This window comes from Perissodus microlepis, chromosome 15 (genome assembly GCF_051167445.1).
Source record: "Perissodus microlepis isolate ML-2025 ecotype Zambia chromosome 15, ASM5116744v1, whole genome shotgun sequence".
Taxonomy (NCBI): domain Eukaryota; kingdom Metazoa; phylum Chordata; class Actinopteri; order Cichliformes; family Cichlidae; genus Perissodus; species Perissodus microlepis.
This window is the reverse complement of record NC_140475.1, coordinates 20,330,814-20,349,692: the sequence shown is the minus strand read 5'-3', so window position 1 is coordinate 20,349,692 and position 18,879 is coordinate 20,330,814. Positions and strand designations below refer to the sequence as shown.

The 18,879-nt window shown below is 38.0% G+C and overlaps 2 protein-coding genes across 9 annotated transcripts in view; one reads left to right on the top strand and one right to left on the bottom strand.

Moving 5' to 3' along the window:
- Positions 1-902: 902 nt before the first annotated feature.
- Positions 903-5,704, bottom strand: LOC146372080 (hatching enzyme 1.2-like). Of its 8 annotated transcripts, none has more exons than XM_084953451.1 (18): positions 5,629-5,704; positions 5,514-5,552; positions 5,366-5,431; positions 4,746-4,796; positions 4,486-4,536; positions 4,323-4,373; positions 4,112-4,153; positions 3,961-4,011; positions 3,713-3,763; positions 3,376-3,438; positions 3,207-3,266; positions 3,079-3,135; positions 2,668-2,714; positions 2,525-2,594; positions 2,335-2,449; positions 1,630-1,802; positions 1,144-1,225; positions 904-1,055 (listed from the first exon to the last, which is right to left on the bottom strand). In XM_084953451.1, exons 1-18 carry the CDS (start codon positions 5,675-5,677, stop codon positions 923-925), a joined length of 1,251 nt encoding a protein of 416 aa, XP_084809577.1. In that variant the 5' UTR covers positions 5,678-5,704; the 3' UTR covers positions 904-922. The 8 variants fall into 8 exon arrangements, with proteins under 8 accessions (XP_084809580.1, XP_084809581.1, XP_084809577.1 ...); XM_084953452.1 differs by having other exon boundaries at positions 3,376-3,426; XM_084953454.1 differs by lacking the exon at positions 3,207-3,266 and having other exon boundaries at positions 903-1,055.
- Positions 5,705-8,134: 2,430 nt separating this feature from the next.
- The window catches only part of igf2r (insulin-like growth factor 2 receptor), a 46,694-nt gene continuing 35,949 nt past the window's right edge, over positions 8,135-18,879 (top strand). The window contains exons 1-3 of the mRNA XM_084953619.1: positions 8,135-8,355; positions 10,147-10,286; positions 17,713-17,831. Of these exons, the coding sequence (XP_084809745.1) occupies positions 8,222-8,355; positions 10,147-10,286; positions 17,713-17,831 (393 nt within the window). The 5' untranslated portion in view covers positions 8,135-8,221. The remainder of the gene's footprint in view (positions 8,356-10,146; positions 10,287-17,712; positions 17,832-18,879) is intronic.

The window sequence follows — 18,879 nt, the reverse complement described above, 5'->3', positions numbered from 1 at the left end:
AGATGGGTACCTTTCTCTCCCCCAGTCACCTGTGAATCTGTCCAATAAAATCCAAATAAACAAGAACTACCTTTAAAGGACCCTCATAGCTCTCGAACTCTTCATATGTATTCTGGAGCTATGACTGCTTAAATGAACGTTTGAATGATTAATGGAAAAGAAAGTATTTTAAAATAAATGACTGCTGTGTAGCATAGTGATGTAGTGATTAACACTGTTGGCTCACAGCAAGAAGGTGTTGGGTTGAATACACTAGCTGAAGTATTTCATATCTGTGTGGTGTCTCTCCACTTCCTCCCATGATGCAAAGATTTGCCTGGGTTAGGTTATGGTAACAATAACATCAGTGTTAAGACAAACTACTTCTGTCAGGCAGGAGGTACTGCAGTATCCCACACCAGCAGACTGAGGGACAGCTTTTCCATCAGGCTGCTGATCAGTGACACCTTACTCTTCCTAACGAAACTTCAACACTATGCACTCCATAATGTATATATTTCTTTTGCACAATTAAACTGCTGACCTCTGTAGATTTTACATGTATGTATGTATGTATGTATGTATGTATGTATGTATGTATGTATGTATGTGGCATACATATTAGTAATGTGCATATATCCTTAAAATTGTACATATATTTTACTCTTATAATTCTCACATTCCTGCGCTTATATTTGGCTTGTTTATGTTTCCGGCGTTTTTGCATACCACTGTTGCTTGTGAAGCTTGCACACAAGAATCTCACGTGTGCTGTACCAGTGTAGAAGTAATGTGACATGACAATAAAAGTAATTTGAAGGTAAGACCTGAAAAAAAAAAAAAAAAAAAAAATTTCAGGGTTGCTTTTGTCTGTAGTTTGTGCCACATTTACTGTCAATTGAACATGTAACCGTTATAAAATGAAACACGCAATTATTTAGTTTCACAATTTACCACAGTGGTAGAGTTTATTCAATCTTTCTATGTCTAGCTGGCTCAGATGTTTCCTCTGACCTATCTCCACACCACTCTGCTTAGGCAACACAGTTGGATTTCCATTTGTACTGAAGAAATCCCTGCAAGACCGGGGGAGGGTAAACTTATCTGGAGTCTGTTTCAAGTACTTTAAAATTAGAAAATAAAATGAGGACGTCGTCAACTTACCGCCCATAGTGCATTATGGACGTGAGATCATATGGTAGGTTTTGAGTGTTTCCATGCTTCACCTTGAAGTTATTTTCTTTACCTTTAAGGAAAAAGAAATCCAAAATGGCATAGTTGAACATGATGCACCTACTGTATCACAATAATAGCCAAAGTAATTTCTTTATACTGAAGTTAATGTTCCCCCTTTTTTTGATGTGCATTACAAGAGACAGTTATAGTTCTTGTTTCAAGAAGATGAAGGCTTTGACAAGGAGAGACTGAGCTGGCAGGAGAGGATCTTAACATTCATGTGCACAAACTTGTACTTTACATTCCATCAAAACCACTGGGGGCATATTTTCCATTATACAAACCAAGAGGTCTCACTTTTACTGACCAAAGATTTAAATTGCATCCAAAGGAACTGGGCTGTGTGAACAATCTGGATACAACTTGTTTTTAACTGCATTACAACTAATGCAAAAAGCAAATGAGCTTGTGTACCTGCCACAATATTCTGCCAGTTCACTGTGACATATTTATCCCGGTCTTCACGAGTGTGTTCATGATACAGTCCCAGAGCATGGAGCAGTTCATGGCAAAGGTTCCCCACGGTGCACACTGAAGCAAAGAAGAGCTGCTGGGCTCCTCCTTGACAACCAACGGATGAGGCACAGCTAGGTGCAAAATAAATAAATGTTAGAGTTCAACCACTCAGTTCTGACCTGAGATTCTCCCTTAATGTCTGAATATATGGATAATGGAGGCTGAAGCCAAAATGTACCAAATTGAATGGAACAGGCCTTAATTTGTGTCACAAACTAGTAATAAGTAATAAGATTAAATAATTGTTGAGCAGGCTTTAATGAGTGCCTACTTTATGGGGTTTCCCTTTTGCTGCCAAGCATGTTGTTTCCCCATCTATTAATCTTTCATTAAAGCTTTTCTTCCCCATCTCTTTCTAGTATCCAGTGTTCAAGTCTCTAGTGAAACCACCACAGTATAAAATTGGATTGAATGATTGAAGCCTTTAGAGATAGACCTGTAATAAAAACAGGTGTGGCAAAGGGCAGGCCCGCAAATGCTGGAAGTTTCTGATTTTCCTTACTGTTGCTTTGTTTCCTTGGAAACAATTTGTTATGGCAATTTCCTGTACTGCTTCATCTTTAACAAACTAATGAACCTACCCAGAGATAGTTGACTTCTTACCCATTGCCAGTCACAAGCTTCAAATAGCTCGACTCGGTGTCTCGTTTCTTAAAACGAATACATGTGACATCCGATATCATCTTAAAGGCAGCTTTAATTTCTGCCTCTCGGGAAACTGTTGGAGTCAAAACCAAATCAGTTATCATTCAGTAATCAAATATCTGGTCCTATTTGAGGGACAACAACCTACCCAGTTCATCAGTGATGATGTAAGGGGTGGTGGCATCCGGCCACAGAGTCTGTACAGCATTTCTGTTCTCCTGCAAGTTTAAACATACAGCAATCAGCAGTGCCACACAAAATATAAATAAATATAAAACACCTCCATCTTACCTGAATTAGAATGTCTCCCTCCTGGACTGGCATGTCTTGATCAAACTCTGACAAAGTGCAGGATTTAAAAATCAGAAAAAGTAGTCATTGGACATGAAAATTAAGTGGTTTAGTGTGGCCCACTAATCAAGAGGCTGATTTTTCCATCTGCAGTAAGGCTCAATTTTGTGATTGGCTGTTCCATGGCCATACGTGCAAGGCAAGAGGCAGCGAGATAAGAAAGATCCCACAACAGAGCCAGCTGATTGGACATTGATTAACTGAAATAGTGCTTGATGGCATCTGACCATCTCATCTGGGCTGGCTAAAGCATCTTAAATACTGTCTATAATAGGATGTGTAGAAGGGCTAACACTAGCTAATCTGCCAGGATTGTGGCCAGTCTAATCTCATGCTATGCTCAAGTTTTACCTTTCAAAGTTTCTGCACTCTCATTCTTTGAAGATTCAGGTTCTGGAGCTGCAGCACCTGCAGACAGCCACATATTTGGAACACCTCAAACATAAAACCTGACAGTCTGAAGTCCTGTGAAAACAGACCTGAAGCAGAGCCAGTTGTATTTGAAGTAATGTGGGTGTCATTGAAAGATGTGGCATAATCTGAAACAAACACATTCAACATCCATCATGTTTCCACTTTTAAGCATGTACAAAATACTAATACTAAAAACTAATTGTGAAGATATAACCCACAAAAATAATGACCAACCTGCAGCAGGACTGGTGGCATTCAGGGCATCAGTTAAAAATCTTGGACCAACTAAAACAGAAACTACAAGTATGCACAATGTTTTTAATCAAGCAAGATACAATTAATCTGCAGGAGCTGTCTGTCAATGTCTAATCATAGAACAGTAGACTAGTGCAAGTGAGTCAAGCCAACACAAAACTGTAGCAGAGTCTGTATTATTGGGGGTGTCATTCAAATTTAAGGGATAATCTGAAACAAACATCCAATATTGACCATCTTTCCAATTTTTAAGCATGTACACAGTATACTAACACTGTGATGGCCTTCCAATGACAAAACAATTATTTGCACCAACCTTCAGCAAGACTGGTGATATTCAGAGCATAATTTAAAGGAGTTGCACCACCTGAAATATAAAGCACATCCAGGGTTTACATTGTGCAGTAGAGATTCCATATAAATGACCGTAATCGTAATCATCATCATCATCATCATCATATTTCACACACCAACCATCCTGGGATTTACAAGGGAGTTGAGAATAATGATGGAATTCATATTCTACTAATGGAAAATAATCTGAGTCACTCAGTGACCACCAACCTGGAGCACAGCTGGTGGTATTGAAGGTGTCATTTAAATATATGGCATCATCTGAAACAAACATCCAAGTTTCGCTTTTTGAACAGGCAGAGTTATATTAACACTGATGACTTTCCAATGACATAACCCACAGAAACACATTAGCACAAACCTTCAGCAAGACTGCTGGCATTCAGGGCATCATTTAAAGGAGCTGTGCCAACCGAAATGGAAGCAGTGTTTATAAAGCGCACGAAACAAAATACTAAATCTGTTCTTTGGTTATACATAACCATAGAAATGGTACAATTCCCAAAACAATTTTCTTAATTAGAGAAAGTAACAAATGTATAAGGGTGCTAGTGAATTAACCAGATGCCAACCTGGAACAGAGCTCGTAGTGTTCAGAGTGTTTTCTAAAAAAGTATGATAATCTGAAAGACAAAGATATCCAGTATTGACCATTTCCACTTTCAGGCATGTACAAAATATATTGGACACTAATGGCTTTCCAAAGACATAACTCTAAAATAATTCCGAAACAACCTTCAGCAAGACTGCTGGCATTCAGAGCATCATTTAAAGGAGTTGGACCCACTGAAATGAAAATCCAGTACATATTTCATATAAATGACCGTAACGATACCAGAATCAAATATTCTGGGTTATTGGACACCCATTGTATGCAGTGGTAGACACTAAATCATAATATCAGATGCACAACAACCACCCTGGAGACAGTTAAGTGGACTGGATTCATGATCTAGCAAATGAAAAATATTCTGAGTGATTCAGTGAGCACCAACCTGGAGCAGAGCTGGTGGTATTCATGGTGTGATTTAGAGAAAAGGCATAATCTGAAATAAAAATACATCCAATATCATCCCTTCTTATTTTAAGGGTGTAAAGAACTTGCAGCATCTGAAACAAATACTGGGGACCCATGAAGAAAAAAATATTCTGTCTGTAGAAACTTCTATTGTATCAAGTGTTAGAAAATCTTTAAGTCATCATTGTATTCTAGCAAATTAAAAACAGTGCAAGTGCATAAACTGATCACAAGTCTGGAGCAGAGCTGGTGGCATTGTGGGTGTAATTAAAAAAAACATCACATCAAAAATCTATCATGTCACAAGTAAGGGGAACTGCTGCACATCTCATACTGCATCCACCCTGAAATCTACACGCATGTAATCTGGACCAACCTGATGCGGTGGAGTATGTTTCATTGTGAGCGCCTTTTAACAAAAGGCACACACACCACACACACACAAAAAATTAAATTAAAAATAGGCACTAACTGAAAGTGAAACTTTCAATATCTTAACTACATTTGGAAAGGTTATTGATTATGAATTTAAAAAAAACAACAAAAAAAACAACCCAAAACAAAACAAAACAAAAAAAAACAAACTTTGGAGCTTACCTCTTGGAGTCGCTGCAGTGGTGCTCTCATACCCACCCGTGGTAGTGGCAGTTAAAGAAACATTACCTACAAAAATGTAGAATCCTCAGATTTGTTATATTGCAGCATATGCAAATCAAACATGCAAATGAATTTAATGAGCACCAACCTGCGAAAGGACTGACGGGACTGATGGGAACACTGCCAACTACATACACACAAAAACATTATCACTATTGAGCTAAAAATCCATACTTTGCAGTACGTATGTTTTTAGGCTGTACCTGTTGACATGCAGAAGGCGGCCAGCAGCCACATAATGCAGCAGGGCATCTTTTGGCAAAGAGAAAAGCTGTAACAGGTGTTGTCTCTCTGATATAGACATGTTACTGTCTCCACAGGTGTCATCACTTCCACTGATTACAACGTTCCAAACTAAAATTCAACCACTAGATGGTGCTACATTATTTTTGGTTGGCAGTGTAGGAAGAGACATTTCACAAGGAGGTGATATAACACTCAAACAATCTTGAATTGAGATTATGGGAGAGACAGCAAAATGTCATTTATTATGCATTTGAGCTGGATATCATGTCTTTTTTTAATGTGCCATATCATGTATTTGTACTCTAATGCCCTTGCTTTGTGGAGGTCATGGGACTCTAATGTGGTTGCAAAATACAAGTGTTCACCTTTTTGTCCACCTGTGACTCACCTGTAAATCAGCTGTCCAATAAAATCCAAATAAACAAGAACTACTTTTAAAGGACCCTCATAGCTCCTCAACTCTTCTTCATATATATTCTGGAGATCTATGACTGCTTAAATGAATTTTTTTTAATGAATACTGGAAGAGAAAGTATTTTTAAATAAATGACTGCTGTGCAGCAGTGGTGGCGTGGTTAGCACTGTTGGCTCACAGCAGGAAGGTCCTGGGTTTGAATACACTGGCTAAAGTATTTCATGTTTGTGTGGCGTCTCTCCACTTCCTCCCATAATGCAAAGATGTGCCTAGATTAGGTTGCTGTAACAATAACAGCAGTAAATACCTCAGATTGCTTAGCTGGCTCTGAACCAAGGTTGTCAAACACAGGGACCTGAACCAGCTTGCAAACAAATGTAATCTGGATATCTTTGCAAAGGTGAATATTTTTTGGATTTCATTATATCTTCACTGTTAATTTCATCCAAATCACAGGCCTGAATTATTGTTAATTTTATAGCCTTATTACTGACAGAGGCAGTACCCACAGCCTGGTATACTAAACTAACAAATAACAGATTAAATGTAATAAACTGAAAGTTTATTACTTTGTAAACAAGTAAGTCTGACACCTTTCCCAGTTTCGTTGCTCGAGCAGGACCACAAGATGGCGCAAAATGAAAACCCGGAGAAGCTTATTTAATTGTATTTAATGTATTTTGGTCCTGAACTGCAGTTTAGTCACAGCTATGTTTGCTATCAGACTGAAGGATGTCTCACAGTAGAATCCTCTAATAAATGTTGTCAATGTTTCACGGGTGGAAGGTTAGAAGTCAATGAAGCGACTTCAGAACAGTATTGACTTGTAAGACAAACTTCAGGGCTAAATACTACGAGTCAACCTCTTGGCTATGTGTCATAAGAAATGTCGCATTCATGTAACGTCGGACATACAGTGAAGTATTTGTAACTAGAAAAATTCAACTTGTTTATTCTGTCACTTGGAGAATCACAAGAGTGATAAAATCTTTTCTTGTTGTTAATTCATTTTTTAATCAATAGTGATGCATTGGGGTGCCTAACATAAGTAGGTTTGATAGGTACATAAGTTTGATAGGTACAATAGCTCAAGTCTTGATTGTGTGACATGGGTTTTTTGTTAGTGAGTAGCACTGTGCTGTAAATTTGTTCTGTTGTGTATTTTCTTGATTAACTGAAAAAATGATTAAATCTAATTCAGCCCAGTTACAGTTTGTTTCCCTAGAACTAAAGCCCAACAGTCGTCTCAAGTCATCAAATGCAAATATTAGCAATTAACTACGGTTTAGAGTTTGTGAAGTTTGAAGTGATGACTTGGAAAAGAATCTGGTTCAGCACAGCGCAAAACAGTTACAATAATAACAAATGGTTAAAAAAAATATGTGTGATTTTTAGTTTATAGTGGTTTATTGCACGTGGGATTAAAAACATATATCAATAAAACAACATCAGTAAGACACGTAATTTTTAGGATTTGTTGGACATCAATAAAAATATTTCAACATTTTAAAAAATAACAATTTTTTAAAATCCATATAATGTCTTACGCTTTAACACAAAAAATCATGAAAATGAAAGAAGAAGAGTTAATGTGACTGCTGTTACTGTTAATGCTACTTGTTGCTAGTTTCCACATTCATAAATGTAAATTTACAATTACTTTCTTGCTATATGTCCTCACGTATGATCATTTTCTCGTTATTTTGTTTGTCCTTTTCTGTTTGTCACATTGCTTTTGTTTCTATTGTTTGTTTGTTTGTTTTATTTGTAACCTTTCCTAATGGTTCTCTTGTGTATTGGCTTGCATGTTTACCTAACAAGCAGCGGATATCCGGGAGGAGACACAAATTCCTTCTGTGGCCACCTGTTGTGAAGAAGTAGCCAAAAATGTTTTATTACCCCTGGCTATTACTTACATCACACTTGACACTTTACACTTTAACTTTTTCACGCGTTATCAGATGTCAGATTTTTCTCACAGACCACGAACGCCCCTTCAGTCACCATCATGAGAGTCATGTGATGTCCTGTCATGTGATGAAGTCACTTCCTACTGATTTGGTGAGGAGCAGAGACACTCTGCTGTATCATGTCGTCTTAGTTAGGCTCCACAGACGTTACCCGGTACAGTAACCATGATGTTTGGGTATAAATGTTCTCGCTTCGAGCCTCTGAAGCTGGCTCTGTGGTTCGCGGCCTTTCTAGGCTGTTTGTTGGTTCGGTCCGGAACGACGGAGAACAACAGCCCGTGGTACCAGGACCTCTGCAGGTAACAACACACACATACACACCTTCGGGGGGTACAAACACTGCAGCTGCTGACAGATTAACAGCGTTAAAGGTGCAGCTGTTGTCCTCTCGTGTACACACATCGTCTAAATAAACTGAATTGAGAAATATGTCTTTTAATGCTTATTTCCAGTCATAGGTAGTTGTTTTTTTTATTTAGCAAACAGCCTAAATAAGTTTGAATCAGCTAGCAAACCAGTACAGCTGAATCAGACTACCCCTGAAACTCACATAACGTCGATGCTAGTTAGTTTTTCTTGTTCATCGAGGAAAAAAGTGAAGCTTAGCTATAAATACCGAAACGTGCACAAAACTGTCGTGCTTAATTGGGGAATGTTAAACCTTAGCTACGTTGCGTTTTTCTCACAGAGCAGCGGCGTATTTATATAAGTAAACGCACCGGAAGAGAATAACAACATAAATATGGGAGTTAAAATAAAGTCAGCGTTGTCCTTCTTTAGTGGAACGCTGTCTCAGTAGCTGCTATTCAAATATTGACTCAGCAATAAAGCGCAAATGATAACCCGGTGACTCAACGCTTAGGTTCAGCCTGGGTTAATATTACTTCCTCGATTTGCCAGCTTCCGAGGACGTTGGTTAGAAACACGCATGGCTTACAGTTAACTTCTCCCTTAGTTTCTGTTCCTCGTCTGTTCCTTTACAGTCTGGTTTAGGTCAATATCCGTATTGATACGTTCAGAGAACACGGTGTATTTTTGTATTCTTTAGGTTTTACAACACCTGTTTTATTAGAAAAACATATAATATCACACAATACCATATCACGTTATACCTAACGGAGGGGGAAATAATGATGCTAATGATTAATTCATATTTTAATACAAGTGAAAATGACAAGAACATTTCTGAACTGTTGGAATTTTTAGTATACATCCATTAAATACTGTCCCCCCTTCTGTGTCATAAAAAGATTACTTCAATATTAGTTAAAAATGAGAAGTGACACCTTGTGTGTGTGTGTGTGTGTGTGTGTGTAAGGCTTGCACATGTGTTTTCCACACTCACTGAAATGGAAGCGTGGGGGTTTTTAAAAATTATTTTATGACCTCCTCCTTTCTTATCTCTGTTTTTAATCCCAGTTGGTTTAATCTCACTTAACTCAGATTAGTCCATTTTGTTTATTCTTATTGTTACATTTGTTTGTTAAAGAAAAGAATGCCTTAAATTTAAGTTTTAGGTATTTAGAGAAAGGCATCAGTTATTTTCTGCCAAGGATTGAAGTGGTAAATTTAGAAGAAGATAATTTAAAACTCGAAGGCACGTTTGTATTTCTTGTTTTGTCAAATCAGAAGTCCAAGCTTCAAATTTACTTAAAGGTTGCGTGATGGAAAAAGCTGAAAAACGTACATTTGCAAAGCACGAATCACAATTTTTACATAAACGCTTTACTTCTGTAAACCACTAGATATTTTAAACTGTCATTTATATGTCAGTGTGTTTTTGCTATACAGATGAGTGTGATTTATTTTATAGGAGAAATAGGTAAAAGAACACGAGTGACAGTATAAATTTTTAAAGATTCATTTCCCATTTGTTCATTGTAGTAACTATTTTTGACTGTTGATGGAGATAAAAATCCTTTTAACAATTTTCAAAAAGTTTTACAGCCCAAAACAATGACTTATCTTTATAGTAGCAGTGGAAATGATAGTCATTTGTTGTCCCAGACTGTAATTTTGTGGGGTCGGGGCCAACAAGCTCATTTCCTGGGTATCTATTTGCTTATTGTCTTCTATTCCTTGTCTTGCAGATATAAATGGGAGGCAATAGATCAAGATAATAAAGTGAGATATACACTAAAGCTCTGTGACTCTTCACCACCAACCAGCTGTGGAGCTGACACTGCCATGTGTTTACGAAACCTCACAACCAACAAAGAGCAGTCTGTTGGTGAGTCTTCTGTCTGCCTTGTTCTTTATGTGGGTTATAGTGCCCACCAACCTGCCCACTGTTTGTTTGCTGTTCCTCCTCTTGCTGTCCCATCATGCTGAAGAATAACCGTTCTGCACAAACTGCACGAGATCCAGTATTAGTATCCATACAAAACACAATCATCATAGCAGCAATAACCAGTCTCTACAGGGCAAGTCGACCAAGTGTTGATTAGTAGTTAGCTTAAGTCAACCTGGCTTCTTGTTACTAACTTTCTACATACACAGCAGACTAACCACAGTGATCAACTTCTCTTTGATTTTCTTGTTGAATGGACAGGCAGTCATCTCACTCTCTCGGGTTATTTTCATGACTTTAGCTGATTAGCTGGCACTTGAAACGTTTTTCATGCCAAACACTGCAAACTAAGCAAAACAACAAATTCACAATTCAGTTTGGGTGATGCACGATGTCATCCCCATTGAAAGTAGATGAGAGATGCTGATTTAAAGCCTGAAATGCATAATTCTGCATATGTTGCTCATCAAAAAAATGGATGACCTCTACCATACATTAAGATATGCTCCTAAAAGCACAGATTTGCTGGAGCGATGCGGTTAACTAATTTAAAGTAGAGAAGATGAGACCTACATGCCTGTATCAGGACACCTGTCAGCCACAGCAGCCATGGCTTTAAAGCTTTAAGAAGATCCACATGGAGAAGTTATTCCCTATATATATATGGATAGACCGTAAAGATGCTTTTTAGTGCCGTTAGGTTGGGTATACAGCTTGATGGCTGTTGGCTTTGAGGTTTTTGTCCAGAGGATTTTGAAAACTCTCAGCAGCAAAGAGGGTGGAAGATGCTTCAAGTAGTAGAAAGCTAACACAAACAGTCTACTTCTTGAGTCAGACTGTTCTCACTACAACCTACTGAGACAGACATCCGCCCACCACTGGTCTGGTTTTATTTGGGATCCTTTCAACAATAGTGTAAAGTGCCCTGGGATGACTTATCTTATTATTTGGCTCTATATAAACAGCACTGAATTGATGTCAGTAGGACAGTGTGTTGAATCACAAATCAGCCAGGCATGGCAGCATCCAGATGGCTCATTATAGTAGTATAGTGCTAGTAATATAGAAACTCAGTATGTTGTCTTCAGCGTGAATACAGTGCAGTTGCAATTTCCATGGTAGTACTACAGCAAGACGCTACGTTAAGTAACTTTCGCTGTTCTGAGAGAGATGTTTAATGTGTGGCCAGTGATATTACGTGTGTGTGCGTGTGCTTGGCTAAGAGTTAAAGGAAATGATTTAATCTAATTCCTGCTAATTTGAGAGTTGAGTTTTAGGCGTTAGCTGTAGGCTTGTATGGAAAAACAAACAGGTTACTGCTGACTGAAAATCCTCATTAGTTGGTGTCCTGCACACATTCAAGCATCTTATTACTGTAAAAAGGATTTTGTCTTACAATCATTTTGGTCTGTTTGCAAGCATGTTGTTAGCTGTGTCTCATGACAGTCACACGACAGAGTGCTTTACAGATCGTTAATGGCAGTGTGGGGAAAACGTGTACATCCTGTGGATGCTAAATATTATATTTTAAGCACAATTTGGTAATATGTGCACTCTTCATGTGGTTTGTGTCTGAATGAAGCATGAAACTGGACTTTGTCTTGAACAAAGTCCAGGCAAATGTTTTGTAGAGAAAAGTGTGTCTTCTGTAGAACTGATCTTTGTTTTGTTTTTTTGGTCTAGAATCCTAATATAACATGTGTCTTTACAGGGTCAAAATTGTGAAAAGTTAGAGGGGAGGAAAGTGTTTTATTTATGTACTTATTTAAAAAACTTTTCCTCATACAAATTATTTGCTAACTACAGCTTGCCTATATAGGTAGCCTGTTAATGTGTTTATGATTTATTATTATTTATTGTCGGTGTAATGTTGATGCCAGCTGTTCCCAAATGTGAGACTGCAGTGGCTCATTTCAAAGTCTGAAAACTTGCTGTGGCCTACCTAAACATTTAGTCACTAAACAATCTTTACAGAAACTTCACTGATTCCCTTCGATCCTCTAAAGATTTAATGGTTTCCATCACTTTACTTCTAGCCTCAGCACAGTGCCATTTCACTGCTAATGAAAGATGTAAGAAAAGTTCAGGAACAAAAAATAGTTGAAAGTGGAGAAATTATTATAATTGTTACTTTTTTCATTCTGCTTTAATTTAATTTTAAATGTCAACATTTCATGTTAATTAAACTTGAATGTTAAAGGTAGTTATGAAAGTCTACTTATTGCTAATAATGTCTCATGATCCATCTGCAGTACAGTCAAAGCCTGCACTTTTTAAACAGACTCGTATATTCTTACAAAATTAGATAAAAGAGGGACACTAGAGGATGCTATCAAACAGAGCAACGCCAAAGGTTAAATACTGTTTACATATTAAAATGCCAGAATGAAATCCTCCTTTCACATAGTGCCATTTGCTCATCTGTGACATTTAACTTCCATAAACTGAAAATACAACAGTTCATCACGCTGTGAAGCGAATAAATTAATGCATAAACAGGCAGCTACAGCATATTCTGCACGGCATTGTCTCTATTGTTGCAGGAGCACTGATGGAGAAAGTTAATTTCAGATTTATTTTTACTTTTTGAAGACCACAACCCCCCCCCCAGGAAATCACAACACGCTTGAATATACTTTGGATTTTCCTTTCAATCATTTTTTCCCTACAAAATGTCACAAAACGGTTTATAAATGCTCTTTAAAATGTGCAGTATTGTGTTTGAATATATTCAAATCCCGTATAATAATTACTTTTCTGTTGATCGTGTCAAAGTGTTTAAAAAAAAAAAGACTCATAATTACATAATTTTGAATATAAATTTTTAATACTTTTGGAAGAGAGACCTTATCTGGTTTAGAAGGTGCATATATTATTGCACTTTCTTGTTTCGTAGGATGACAAGTGAGAACATTAGTGCTGTTTTTCTTGTGGAAAATTTCAGTGTTGTTGCTGACAGCAGGGGTTACAGTGCTAATTGTCTTTCAGAGCTTCATCAGAGATCCCGTCTCTGTGCTGATCGGTCTGCTGATCGGTCTGCTGATGCTGCCGATGCTGTGTGTCAGCAACATCCACAAACAGCATCTGTCTTTAAAGGCCTCTTGTGTCTCAGTGTCTTTATTCATTGTCCCCCAAATTGTTTGAGGGGTCCATCGTCTTTCTGCAATTCAGCCGAGCGAGTGGCTCTCAAACTTTTTCTGTCATGGTTTGTTTTTGGAAACAAAGAAAACGCTTTGTCTCAGGACCTGCAAAATTAATTAAGTTAAATAGAACTGGTGTAATCAAATGAAGACATCAAATCTATAAACTACTCAAATAAGAATTACTTTGGAATTAATCTGATGATTGATGGCTTTATTAACCAAAAGTGCCTGTCAGGTCTTTTAAATGTGGTTCTTTGTTGGTTCTTCTAACCATTTAAAAAGTGACGTTTAGATCCCATAAACTAGACATTTAGCAGAACAACACCTCTTTTTAGCTAAAAATGTTTTTAGTCTTTTAAAATGCCAGAATTTTTTTTTCCGATTATTTGATAATGAACTGAATATGTTTGTTTGGAGTAGTTCTTGGCCAAAATAAAACACTTCACCACAGAAAATCATGAGCCACTAGAATTCATCACAGACCTTGTCGACCATTGTCTGTGTTATGCTCTGGTCTGCTTTGCTTTTCTGTTCTACTCCACTCTGCCACTGGTATTTTCCTGTTTACAGAACAAGTCTATTGTTCCTTTTACAGTCCAAGAAGTATTCCTTCTGTCCTTCTGTTGAGAGGGGAAAAATGGTTTGGTACTCCTTCTTAGAATTGATTCCAAAGTCAAGCTCAAGGAGTTGAATTTGTTTTCTGTGTTCTGGCCCAACACATCAGCTATTTTGATTCAAGATGATAACGATGATACAAAAGCTTGAATCTAAAATGAATGTAAATATTACAGGCTGAGGTGGTAACGATTTCCTTTATCTGTGACTAAGATGTTGGAGAAAGTGTTCAGTTGTATGGTCATTAAGTGGTGTTGAGGACCATCTGGACCCATTTATTATCCTCATCCATTCACACAGCCACAGTTGTTGGGATGAGCTTTGCATCAGCTGACGGAGGAATCCAAACGGTGTGTTGATTCAAACAGCAGCAGCAGCAATGACAAATTCCCTCAGCGAGTCACATGGATGCATTTCTTCAGCTTCAGTATTCAGGCCACAAATGTTTCTTTGCAGTAACATATCCAGGATGGCACCACGTTTCAATCACAACTAGTGCAGTCTTGCCACATTCCTTCTTACTGCTCAGAGTAATGTCCGAGTCCACCAGAGAAGCCCTGAAGCCATGTTTCGTTACACTGTATGAGTGTGGCATTGCCTCTTTGCAGTGGTCCACAAAAGGCATCAAACTGGACTCACGGTGCTGTTTAAGGCTTAATAAGCACCCTGAGAGATGCCTCATATTCCCCATGATGATCACTGAGACTTGTCCAGCATCGAAACCCCGTCATTGGCTGAGTAGCTCTTCGGGGAATAGTAAAGAGACTTCATTGCCAAGAACATGAGGAAAAAAAAGCATTAGCATACTCGTAATACTCAACTTTATATGACTTACAAAACAAAGCGTTTCCATTTCACCTTTGTATAAAAAAACAATAAGCAGTTAATTTTAACTTCATTAGGAAGTAAAGCTATAAAAAAAAAGCAATGGGAGCTGCTGCCACAGGCTGTAACTCAGCAGATATGTGAAAGTAAATCTCAGACAAGACGTGTTTTGTCTTAATATCTTCACTTCATGTTTGACAAGTGTCACTTCTTTCCTTCTTAAAAATCCTCTAATTGATGAGAGGATTGAGATGGCATAAACTGCTGTTTATGCCATCTCAATGAATCTTGCAAACAGGCCTTATTAGCGTAAATGCTCTCTTTCTTCTTTATTGTTCCCACATCAGTCAGATTCATTCAGCTTTGGTTGTGCTCCACATTTTTTTTCTCTCCCTGTGAGTTCAAACAGTCCAAAGCATTGGGCCGTCTGGGAGGAGGAATGCCCAACTGTTTAGAAACCACTAATAAAAGGGTTTGTTTGGACCAGGTGACCAATGTGCTGCTTCCATCATCGTTCATTAACAGACACGTTCGTGTTGCATTTGCACCTTTAATAAAGGGTTAATTAACACATGGTATTTAAAACCAGTTCTTTTCACTGAAATATTTAAATGAGATATTTATTTAATAAATCACATCTTTATAGCCACTGTCGCTGATATGATGACATAAGCTCGCGGTGATTGTTTGAGGATTTTTCTCAACCTCAGTTATATCCCTGCCTTTGATTTTTGTCCGAGACCTTTCTGGCTGCCAGACAGATTTATTTCAGTCCCACAACAACAACTTATCCTGCAGCTTGAGGTCATGACCTTCCTCTGGTGACAAAGTGGTGTATGGTACTGCTCGTCTGACTCCTGAGTGCATCTGTGGCCTGCATTTCCAGCTTATTTCATTAGATTGTCTTCATTAAGCTTTAGTTATTTTTCTTATGAGGAAGCGCCCACGTGTAAAGTGAAAAAAGACAAGCATGGACAACATGAAGTGCTGATCAGCTGAGCTGAAGTTTAATCACATCAGCTGATTTATCACATGACCCGGGAACACATCATCAGGCATTCACACTCACTAACACAGACATGACTCAGGCTTCCTCTCCCCCTCCTTCTCTCTTGTGTTGTTTACTGCCTGCTCGAGCCTTTGTCCATGCTGTCTGGTTGACTGTGCTCAGAAACCACACACTGTTCTCTCACACACTTTGACATTCTCGTCTTCTGTACTTCCTGAAATCAAAATCTTTGGAGCAATGAACGCTTCCGCCACTCTATAAGAGGAAAGTAGCTCTTAGGCTGATCCTAGGGTTTCACTGTCTTTTACTATTGTGTTTGCAAGGCTTTCAGCTTCTATGTGTTCAATGTCATCTAAAAGACTGCCAAGAGAAATTTCCTGATACTTTGCAGAGAGGTAGACCGTGGACAAATAATAATAAAAATAAATAAATAAATCTGTTTATTACAGTAAACTACAAGGAGAAAGCATTGCTAATTTTGTTGCTTTTCAAAATATGTGAACATTAATTTTCTTACAGCCAGCTTCTAAGCAGCATCTGAGCTCATCTAATCAAATTATGTAGATACATTTCTGTTAAATCCATACATGCTGCATACTGAATTTCATTGCTTCTTATCTATGTTGTGCCAGCTGCTAAAGAACAACAGATAACCACTGTAACTGAATATTACAGGCAGGGACGTGAGCCGCGTTTCAGCCAAGTTCAGTAGTTTGAAGACCTGCAGTAGCTGTCAGTGTTAGTAGGTCACATGGTTGTTTAGTTACACTCCTTTATTGTGTTCTCGTGATAGTAGTCTTATCAGAGAGTTCAGAGATCATGCTTTAATATGTCGCATCTAATGAAAACCTGTAAACCAGCTAAACTAAACCAATAAAAAAGTGTAAAACAACTAATTAAACCAGAGGAAGTAAAGGAAACAGAAGTCCCGGAAGGCAAAAATGAGGAACAATAAGCATTATATCTTGATTGTTTTATTTTAGTAATCGATGGAAGCTACAAGTGTTGCTAAATTTCAAAATTAGATTGATTGCCCTAAATTCAAATGATCAATTAAACACACACAGATCATCACTGAGGTCTTTGGTTGTTTGATCCAGATTCTTTTTTTGAAGCTACACAGCATTTTTCAACTTGTAACATTTTATTATCTTAGCTTTTCGTCTGCCTGACTTGCGGTGAGTTTATTTAACAGGCTGAGTCTTAAATCAAGTCAAATTCTTAACATGCACAAGACTTCCCACTGCTGCCAGTTTTCTGTTTTGTAGTGCTTTGAAATGATTAATGACAGTGTACAGACACCAGGGTCAAAATGTTAAGGTACAGAGCCGTCTGGTGATTTGGAAATGAGATGCAGAGTTTACATTGACCTGCTGGGTCAGTGGATGTTGGAGGGCAACAACATTATTCTGCCAAACTGCCTCAGGGACTGTTCTGGATGAATGGCCTGAGAACGAGAGCCTGTGTATGTATGTTTGTTGTACCAACTGAACGATCTTTGTCATACCTTTATTAGATAAATGTTTTCGTGCTGGCAAGCTCAGTGATCTTTATGTGATCGGTCCACATCAAGTTAAATGAATTTGCATTGATCTAAAGGAAAGCTAACTACCATTTCTGATGTTAAAATGAATCACCACTCAGACTTAAAGGTTTCTCTGACCTGTTGTTATATTATGTAATTTAGGGTTTAATGATTTTCAGTCATTTAACTCTTTACATGCATGTTATTATTTTGTAATGACTGTTTTCTTTGTCTTTGCCAAATGTACAGGTGACCTTTCGCTGCAGAAGCTCTCTGACACTGTGCTGGATTTCAACAGCACGCAAACTTGTCCTGGAAGCAACAACAAGATTCAGACCAGCATCAGCTTCCAGTGTGGGAAAACCATGGTAAGACTGACAATCAGTAAAATATACCAAATATTCTTAGATGGATGATTACCTGTTGTTCAATAGCTGCATTTATGGGAATGCACAGAAAATATCAAACTAACTGTTCGATGTTCTGTATGAATTTCCTTTGTCCACTAACACCTGGTGTGTGCTGACGTGTTGTGCAGCAGCTGTATCTCAGTCTCTGCAATCGTTCAGCCACTGATGTGCTGCAGTAACATTAGATGCTTTTGACATAGTTTAGTCACATTGTGTGTTATATACATGGGTCAGAATGGAAGCATAGCATAGTAGAGAGGTTCTGAATAATAAATCTTACTTGCAGCATGAATCATGGTGTCCACCAATTAGCATGTGAACTACTATTTTGAAGCCTTGGTTTCATCTTTATGGACACCTCTTTTCTTTTTTTCATCTCTCGCTCCCTTTTTAACCTTTATGAACGATGAAGGGAGAAAGCAGAGCTCCCTGTGTAAGGAAAGCTACATGCAACCATGCATTGCTAATCACACTGCCACCTTGGTACATGCTCCTTTTTTTAGGAGAGAGAATTCACCATATTTGGACAAGTTGAGTGTTAAGTTTTAGCTATAACACTAGCTTGGTGTGCAGAGTTTACCCATACACTTCCATACACAATGCTGATTAGTGCATGGAAATAACATACAAGTAAGCTAAATACATGGATGGATGGATCAAAGGACATTCTGTGTTGGCATTCTGTTGTTGCTCTTTTAATCCAAACATCATTAGTAAAACATAACATTAATCTTTAATAGCTGTGTGATGCATAGGAAGGTGGCAAGTGGAAATGATCTGTCCAGACTCTGTATTTGAATCAGGTTTTACACGTCATTTTCAGCTCATATGTTCAAGGGCTTTCAGCAGGGGAGTCTGTGGAGTTAGCACTTGACATTGACATCATTATTTAGCCCCCAAAGGTTGCTGCTGTGCAGAGTGATTGCACAAATGATGGGTAATCCATTAGAGGAGGTAGGACATTTGTGATATTGTGATATTTGATTTTACGTAATTGTTCCTAAAG